Source organism: Coloeus monedula, assembly GCF_965178545.1.
Source record: "Coloeus monedula genome assembly, chromosome: 2".
Classification (NCBI taxonomy): domain Eukaryota; kingdom Metazoa; phylum Chordata; class Aves; order Passeriformes; family Corvidae; genus Coloeus; species Coloeus monedula.
In genome coordinates this window covers 75215227-75225053 of record NC_138782.1, presented here as the reverse complement: position 1 = coordinate 75225053, position 9827 = coordinate 75215227, and the positions used below count along the sequence as shown (strand labels likewise).

Sequence of the window (9827 nt, the reverse complement as noted above, 5' to 3'; positions counted from 1 at the left end):
CACCTAAGTTAGACAAAAGTATCTATGCCTTCAGGTTGCCCAGCCTGGTGAGAGCTTTAGACTATCAACAACAGGAGTGTGACTAACAACAAACAGATAAATAGAAATTAATGGACATGGGTGGATAGCAAGTGGTGAAAGGTAACAGCTACAAGGGAGATGTCAAAGTGATAAAAGGTAGAAGAGAGCCCACCACAAGTATCTACATAAGTGCACACAGCTTGGGAAACAAGCAGGAAAAACTAGCATTGCACATGCTATGATATTACTTTGAGAGTGTTGGTCTACCTGAGGTACAGTGAGACAGCTTGCACAACTGGAATACTGCTGTGGAAGGACATAAGCTGCTTAGTAAAGGCAGGCAGGGCAAATGAGGACAGAGGGTTGTCTTCCATGTGAGGAAGCAGCTTAGATGTATGAAACATAATGGGACAGACAACAGGTTGGTTAAGTTCTTGTGGTTCAGGAACAGAGGAGGGACTAGTAAGGGCAACAGATCATGCAATCCAGGTGAGAAAATAAATAAAGTCTTCTTTAAACAACTCAGTAATGTCTACATCACAGATTCTGGTTCCTGTTAATCTCTGACATCTGCTGGAAAAGCAACACAGTGGGGCACTAGTAGTCAAGATTTCTTGATACAGACACTGAATGAACCAGAGATAACCCAAAGCTGAATCTGCTACTTATTATTAAGACAAAAGAGTTCTGGATGTGATAATCAGTGGCAGCTTTAGCTGCGGTGACCATGAAATGGCAGAGTTAAAAATACTGGAGAAAGGACAGGAAGCAGAATATGGACTTTTCACCTAATTTTTCAGTTCCTCCTGGTGCCCCTACACAGTTCAGGCTCAGCCACATCAGATGGATCACTGGACAACACTTTCAGTCCTTCACCTGCAGTCAGAGCACCGAACCCATGCTGTACTCACAGAAATGCAAGCATAGAAGGAACAGTCCTATTGCGAGAAGTCATAAGCTTCCAGCTCTTCCAAATCTTAGGAGACTGTTTTCTAATCCAGTGATCACAGTCTTTGCCTGCATCTCCTTCAGTGTGGTTGTAGGTTTAGTCTCCTGTTGCTGCAGGATGGCCAGAGGCTTGATCCATTTCCTTCTGTAGTCTCTAATGCTGCATAGTCTGATAACCTCTTCCTGAAACTCCTTACCTTGGTGACACAGACCCTCCCCCCCAGCACACACCTCCTGCAGGCAAAGAAACCATTTTTCCTTGTCCCAACACTCTCAGCAGGAGAAAGAACCCAGGCCCCTGTAACTCCAGGCCCTGAGAGCTTCACACTCTTTTAGGAACTTGACCCACCACCGCAAAGCCTGAAGTTGAAACTATGTTTCAGACTTCCTCCAAAATCTCACTGAAAAATGGAAGAGCTGCATCTGAACAGACAAAGACTTCACCCCAACCAGGTATGAAACTGCACAGACAGTAAGCAATAAGACCTCACAGAGCAAAGTAAATATTTAGAATAAACAATATTATTAACAAGTTCTATTTGATTCTGAATGCACAAGTCATAGCTAAAAAGATTAAACATTAATGCTCACTATTCTTTCTCCACCAACTACTAGCTCCATCTAATTCTCAGTCCTGGTGTTTGGGTCTTCCCCAGAAGCAGCTTCAGCTCTTTACGGGACTACCATTCTCCTAAAATACTGGTTTACAAATAGCACTTTCCTTAGAAAAGCAGTTCCACCAAAATCAGTGGAGCTGTTCCTGGCAGATTATGCTTTGTTTTTCTGAAAGATGAGAGCCTTAATTAGCAGATCATCATTACACTATATATTTTCATTTCTGTGTTCAATGACTTTAATAACTCCTCACTTAATTTTAGAATTACAAGTTATATTTTTACTCTATACCTATATTCTATAGTTTGGATTTTTTTATTCTGGTTTAAACATCATGGTATTTGAAAACTTACAGAAAATATGGATCTATTTATGGTTCAGGTACAAAGCCTCTCTTTCCCTTCTCTTTACAACTTCACTGAAAACAAGTTTCCTCCCAATATTTACCTGGGATTATGAACACACTGGGATAAACATGGTACTTCACTGTTTATTTAGGTAGTATCCATGACTCAATGTTACTATGGCATGTAAGAAACCATTTCTTGCTAAATTCCACATAATTTAAATAGATGTCTAAAGTTGGTTTTGCCAGTCAGTTATAATAACAGTTTAAAGAGCTAGTTTTCATGGGTTTCTATTTACATATTTTCAAGGTTTACACTAGGTTGGTCTCAAAGAAACAAAAGACTAGAAGAGATCTACTGCATCACCAAGTCTACAAGGACTCCATGATGTGATGCTTGCTAATCCCAAGACAATCCAGGTTCAGTAAGATAAAAAAACCACTAGTTTTCTTTCCTATGATGATACATGAAATAAAAAGAGATAAAAATCTCTTAATCATTCAAAATACTAAATTCTGGAGGGCTAATGCTATCTGTACAGAACTAGCAAACACTGCAGCTCTCAAAGTATTTTCTTTAAAACTCTTTAACAGCAGAAGTAGAAAACCCGATGAACAGTATTTATGAAAATTAATTAATGAAACAATGTCAGTCCAAATCCCTAACCTCTCACAAAAAAACCAAACCAAAACCCCAAAAGAAGATAATTTTAATAGACTATAGAACAGAATAAAAGCAGAATCAACAGCAATTATTTCAGTAAAGTTGAACTAATTGAATACAACAAAAGCTTGCAGATCAGTATTAGATTTTTACAGTGCAAGCACATATTACACTGATGAAAAGTGAAGGCTACTCATTTTTTATTACCTTCGATCATTTAAGCTATTCGCATTCAGACTCCAGAAATATTGCTTCCTATCCGTGTTATTAGACATCTTTTAGGAAGGTGGAATATGTTAAAGATTGATTTATTTGTCAATTCTACTGCAAGCAACGGTAAAGCCAGAACCACAGGCATTCTGAATTATGGTTAACAACTAGAACAAAACCAGTTAAGTGCAGCACAACACCTCTGTCTTACACATACAGTAAAAATTCAAGCAGAATAATAAAAAAATATATTCAACATTAAACCTTCTTTTGTTTTTCCCCAAAAACATGCATTTCTTACCCTCCTCCTCTTCTGCCATCTTTGAAACCCAAGGGAGTGATTACTTTAGGAAAACTACTGGCACTGTGCTGAACCTGGGAACTCTCTACATGATAAACCACATAAAGTACAAAGTTCAATAAACTCACCATTTCAGTGGTGTACCTTCATATTCAAACCATATTTCACTAACTTCCTCTTGTCTCATAACTTTCTGAAAGTGTTTCTTCACTTTGTCTGTCACCAGTGTCAAGTAGCTTATCCTTGGCAAAAGCAACTGAAAAAAATTACAGAAACTTTAAGTGTAAATAAAATTCAATGAAGTAGTAAAGACCTGTAACAAGTATGCATTTTCACAACCAAAATTCAGTTAGCATTCTCTTTTTCCCCTTTTTAATGTAAGAAGTCTTTTAGACAGTTTACTTATTAATGGTCAATGAAAGGCTATAAAATGGTGTACTCAAAAGATGCAGAATAGCAGTATCTAATATATTAACACAAAAAAAGTAAAAAATTAAGTTCTTGATTCTTTCAGTGGGATGGGAGGGAGAACACTGGAGTTCAATTTCTGCTTTTCTGTATTTAAATAATGAAGTTTTAAACCTTTTTCATATGAACACGTCAGAAGAGATTCTAACTTCTTATTGAGAAGAATGAGCAACTGTGTATCAGCTATTATTTCAAAATGGAAATTCCTACACAAGGGAAAAAAAAAAAGAATGAAAACTAGATGCTTAAGGGCTTGGTTTCCAAGTGTTTTGTACTTCCAATAGCAGGCAAGTTCCATTTTCTTTGCACTGGGTTTGCCAATTCAACCTATTAGTCAAGACTACTATTCTTCCACGACTTAACCTTCACCCAGCAACTAAAATCAGAAAGAAAACTGTAGATATTTTATTAGTTGAAACAAGACACCTTCTTACAGCTTTGTCATATACTGTCTTCTTTTATCAAGTGTATAGTATCCAAATCAGAACATTGTGCTGTTTTTATTTACAATATCTTCCCCACCATCATTTTTTTTGAAGTCTCATGCCTAGTAGGAGTGGTTAAGCACTCTGTAGCAATCAGTGCATTGACTGATGACTGTGTGGCACATTTACTAGAAATAAATCAATCCATAAGCATTAACAAACAATGCTTTTCTGTGTCTCAGTGAGTAAAGATTAACCTCCCTGTAAAATACCAATTTGCTTTAGAGCAGACATTTTAAATTAATAGTACTCATCCTGTAAAGTTCTGCTTCATAATTATTAATAAAATAGATGGGCCTAAGGTATATATAAATTATATTTTGCATGTTTAGAGAAACACTTGTTTTTCAGTGTTCCTCATAACCAGTGTTGTTTCTTAAAGTATTTTCTTTATAGTATATGAATAATGCCAGGCCCTAAGTGAATGTCTGTGGTACAGACATCCCAAACCACGTAAGGATATATTTTGCCTGACAGAAAACTTGATCTCTGCTGCAACATTTTTCCATAATTTCTCCAATAATTAGACCACAGTTTGATATATAAATCAGGTAATATTTTGGCCATGATACTACAGTTCATAAACACCCAATCCATAGAGAAGTATGGAGAGTACATCAAGTTCCTGGAAGAACAGATTCATCTTTTTGATAATGCCGCATTAGGTTACATCTGTGACACAGCTAAATTTTACAATTATATAAAATTACATAAGGCCAAGTCTCACCACTATCACAGCCATCATGTCAGTTAACACTCCATTTTTCATGTACCATATGGTTTTCTTTTTCCAACTGCTGCTTTTATTACCACCATCACATTGTTTCTACCTTGTTTCATAGGAGCAATGTAGTCAAAACACAGCCTTAATTTTCAAAAGGCAAACAAGCTCAAATTTGATAATGTACACACTCAAGTGAAAATTGTTTGGTACTTTAATGACTTGAATGACAACATAAGCTTATCCTTTATTTATCTCATTCCACCTATCTTCACTGATTGTTCTTGAGACAATACAGTCCAGGCTATACCAATCAAACCTATATTTTTTTGGTAATAATTTCATGTTATTTCTGCATGATATGTACAGTTAAATTAATGCTGGTGTACTCTGATAAGACTTACTAGGACTCATACAAAAGCCAATTTTCAGCATGTTGCATGTAGCACAGTCATGCTGGAATTGATAAATATATTAAAGCATTATTTATTGCAAGTGTTCCGCATAATCCTTTAAACTGCATAGCTTCCTTTGTAAAATATTCTACTTCAGTTTGTATTGTGAAAGAACAACCCAGTTTCTACTTCAACACAGAGACCATAGACAATAGCCAATGGCATTTAACTGAATTTAACAGAACACGGCCAGCACTCCCAAAAGGCCTCAACAAAAACTGTACAAAATCCAAGTTAATCGGGTTAAGAGGGACTACCTGTTTTTCAGAGATGCTAAGCACTTGTAGAACCTACTGAACTCTTTGTTTGGTCTCCCCACTTCTTTTACCTCGCTATAGTTTTCCCCTTCAATGGGAGAAAGGATCCAATTCTACCACTTTTCTAGCTTTAATTATCTTAGAGATTTACAAGTATACTAAATCTGTTAAGTGAGATCTTTAAAATCAGCAGTTTAAATACATTTTCACTTTGTTACCCCTTTTAATATCGCTTCCCCACCCACTGAAAGATAACGAATAAGATCATGAGTTCTCTTCATTAAATTAAGAAAATTCAATCTCCAAATACATCACCAAGCAGAATAGATCCTCGCAGGCATCCCTAAATGCCATCCCCAAAAATTACACAAACTGCAACACCTTCCTTTTGCACACTGTATATTGCTACAGTATTTCATCACAATAACCAGGAATGTTTTCTTATTCATCAGGAGGTTAAATGAAATACAAAGAACTCTGAATGCCTAAGTAAATACTTGCAATATAACTTTGTGTAAACAGAGTACCTCTCCAGGTATCTCCACAGGGTTTGCTGCAGAAAACACAGTATTTTTACATGGAAAGCCCTAAAACAGAAAAATTACAGATTTAACTGGAACTGGACTGGTCTGATCGCTAAAGTATTGAGGAAGCTGAAACAAAGCATCCTAATGTGGAATGGCTTCACATTGTTCACTCCTGCAGACATCTTAACAAAATAATACTTTTGACATCGAGCAAGCTAAAGAGTGGTCCTGCTAAAGACCAGTCCCTTGGGCAGAGCATCATTCTAAGACTGTACCCTACTGTGGTTTTGTTCGTTATATGCCTGACAAGTCTCAGCCAATGAGCTGTTGCTTGCACCAAGAGGAAAACAGTATATAATTTTAAAATACAATGCATAACAATTTTAAGATAAATCAGCAACAAAAGTAGTTCCACCTAACTGTTCCTAAATACTTTGCCACTCAAAACAAAAGTATCTGTTTGAAACACTCCAAAGAAAATTATGTATCCATTTCTCGTGTAACTGCAGAAACCTACCTGACTTGACTGTAGCAAGACCCAGGACAGTGTTTTACCAGAGCTGCCCAGTCTTTATGTCACTACTCTTTCCAAAAGATAGACAAGTTAATTTTCAATTACTTGTCCTATCCCCGTGCAGTGCCAGAAGGTGACACACGCATGCATCACTCCTGTGCTGCACTAATCCATCTGACAGACACGGCTCTCCTGTCACACCACTCACAACAAACCAAAACCCATCCCACAGACTCTGGGTTGTTTTTCTAACCCCTCACCCTCCAAGTCTATGTCATCCTTCATGTTCATAAAGCAAGTTCCTCAGAGCAGAATCCTTTATCCTCTCTCAGCTTAATGATGGCAGGATTTCCTTCCCACGTAGTCTTTCCATTTACAAAAGGCAGTCTGGAATACAGAGCATGTATCTATACTAACAGCTAAGAGAGAGACAAGTAAAGCCGAAGAGCTGATGTCAAGGGCTGGAATATTAACTACATATACTTTTATACTTAACCCATAATTTTAGGGAGTTTGATGATCTTTTACTTTGATTTAGCTCAAGTTTGCTCCCATACACCAAATGTCCATTAGCAGCTGAAGCCCATCTGCTGCTTCAACTTCACATGAAAATGATTCGGCCCATGGGCTATCAGACTGCTCTGTGATGCCAGCCTGGGCACAGGAAGTGGAAAGAATGAAGACTTATTTTAAATGCACTCTAGATCTGAACAAAGACATTAATGCAGACACACTCTGAGACTATCAGAACTATACCATGATTTAAAACCTTGATTGCTATTCTGCCTCATACTACTATAAATCCTTGGTCCCTCCAAAGACGCAAAGCTGTATTATCAGCTCCAACATGAACTGAAAAATGAAGAAGCTAAAATTTTAGAACTGTAATCTGTAAGCAACCAGATTTCACAGAAAGAAAGAATTAAGCATTGAGAATTTTTGAGCACACTTTACAAGGAGTAAATAAAAGAAATCCTACAACCTTAAAACCATCTCCTTGACTTAGAAAGCTGGCCATACCACGAAGATAACGTGGTTTCATGGTTTCCATGCCCATGTAAAACAGATCAAGGCTGCATGCCTCTAAACTTAAACTCATACCTTTTGTGTAGCTCTTATACAAAGTATGCAAACATATTTTAACTCATATGTATAATTTAAAGTCTGAGACTTCTAGGTAGTTTAGATGTATTTGGCAATAGGTCAAATATGACGTAAAGTGCTTATCTTTTACCAGTGATGGAACTAAAATATACAAAGATGAGTACTATTATTGCTGAACAAAAAGCACTAATAGTTTATCATGCTTCAAAACAACACATGCAAATCAGAAACTGATGACACAAAGATGCTATTGAACACAGAAAAAAAAAGTTCTATCTATTGTGGAATGGGATATGATAAAACGTAAGAATTTCAGAATCCCATAAAAATTAAAAGGTCAAGATTTCCCCCCCACATACTTGTTACATTGCAAATTTGCATATCACTTTTTTTCCTCAATTACATGTCTATTAGGTGCTGAAAGAATGAAAACTGATGAGAACACTATAAATACACAATTATAGAAGGCACTTCCATGTTACAACTCAAATACATTCATCATCTTTTTTTTTTATCACCAGCTAGCAATCCTGTTCAGGCAGTGCTCTGAGTAGCTTTTCTCACTTCTGAGCTAGATCTCTCATGGCTGCTAGCATTTAAAGAAAAAAAAATGAGCAGAAGTCATCCATAGAGCCAGTGTTCATTATGAGTTTGTGTTACACAGGTAATGTTTAATATTTCATAAGTCTCTGACTAAGTCATTTCTGCACTAACATAGAAGTTCTCTCCCTTCGATAGTTCATTATCCAAGAACATACAAACTCACATACAGCCTCCTCCTTTACCTAGTCACTCACTGACTTTCTCAGAATTTTTTCGCAGATCTTAATTATCTGTGATAAGTTTCTCTCACTAGTGGAACAAATCTGAAGTTTTCAATCTGCTGTGAAGAAAGACAAAATCACACAGCATGATTATATGTTTACTTTCAGAAGCTACCAGGAACAGTAAGAAAAAAAGTTGGGTTTTTTCATGACATGCAGTTGTACACGTGATGAGAATGAAGGCAACAAACATAACCATGGCACTGGGCTTTTTGTGACTACCTTTGTCATACTCACATAGTAGGGTTCGGCTTCCCTTTCAGTTATCTCATCCTGATACAGAGTGAAACAGGTCGGTATTCTCCCAAACCACACATCTCGAAGTACATCTTTGTCATCTGTCATTCTTCCAATGGACAGTGAAGTACATGTAGATCAGTTTGTTTCTTCAGCTACAACTGTAACCCATTACCCACACCCCCCCCCAAAAAAAAAAAAAAAAACAAGTCAGCACGACTGCAGATAAAATACATCTTGTTAAAGGTTCTTCCATAGCTACGTTCCTGCAGGCTGACCAACGCTGTCACCGGGGCACTAAATGCATCACTTGATACAAAGAACGGGATGAATTAAGTTCTCAACTACAAACACATGGTGGATAAGGACTGAAATATAAATGAGCATTTCCTAAGGGGGCACCACGCCCCACCCGCAGAGCCAAAAGGTCCTTTCCCGTTACCACCCCGCAGTCAGCCGGCAGCGCCGGCACCCCGAGGCCTCTGTGCCAGGGGCAGAGCCCACGTCCGCAGACGGGAGGGCGGGAACACCGAAATGAGCGGGGCTCGCGGGGGCGGGGACCGGCCCGGAGGGTTACCGAGGCCGCAGGACAGGCCCCAGCATCGCCCAGCGCCGCGCTGAGACCCGGGGGTGTCCAGGGCCCGGCCAGGCCCCGTGGAGTCTATCAGTCTGTCTGTCTGCCCGCCTCCCTCCCTCCTTCACTGCCGGCAGCCGCCCGAGGTGAATCAGCGGCGCTCCCGCCCCACGGGGCCGGGCCGGGGAGCGCCGCGGCGGCAGCGCCAGGCGTGCTGTCCCGGGCACCGGCGGGGCGGGCGCCGCGCGGGCCGGGCCGTTACCTCTGTCGCGACCGGCGACACCCGCCCGCCCGCGCGCGGGGCAGGAACCGAGCGGCGGCCACGCCCTCGCCGCGGCCACGCCCCCGCGCACGCGCCGCCCGCCTTCCGCCCGGTGCGCGCGCCCGCCCCCGCCGGCGCCGGAAGCGGCGGGGCGGGGCCTCGGCCGGGCCGGTGGGAAGGGCTGGAGCCGGGAGTCGGTGTCGCTGCTGCTCCCGGAGTCAGTCCCGAGCCGCTCCTAGAGCGCTGTTGGTGCTGCAGCGGCAGCGCGGGACGCGGAGAGTCGCTGGGCTGCAG

General features: G+C 40.1%; 1 protein-coding gene across 3 annotated transcripts in view; it reads right to left on the bottom strand.

Moving 5' to 3' along the window:
• ATG5 (autophagy related 5) overlaps nt 1-9604 on the bottom strand; it is a 73911-nt gene extending 64307 nt beyond the window's left edge. Inside the window, exons 1-3 of one of the 3 annotated variants that reach the window (XM_082277028.1) lie at nt 9534-9604; nt 8698-8858; nt 3234-3361 (exon numbers count right to left, since the gene is read on the bottom strand). In XM_082277028.1, the coding sequence (XP_082133154.1) occupies nt 3234-3361; nt 8698-8805 (236 nt within the window). In that variant the 5' untranslated portion in view covers nt 8806-8858; nt 9534-9604. Of the gene's footprint in view, nt 1-3233; nt 3362-8697; nt 8859-9274; nt 9296-9533 lie in introns of those variants that run through there. The other 2 variants (XM_082277030.1, XM_082277029.1) reach the window with 2 other exon arrangements.
• Between the last annotated feature and the right edge of the window lie 223 nt (nt 9605-9827).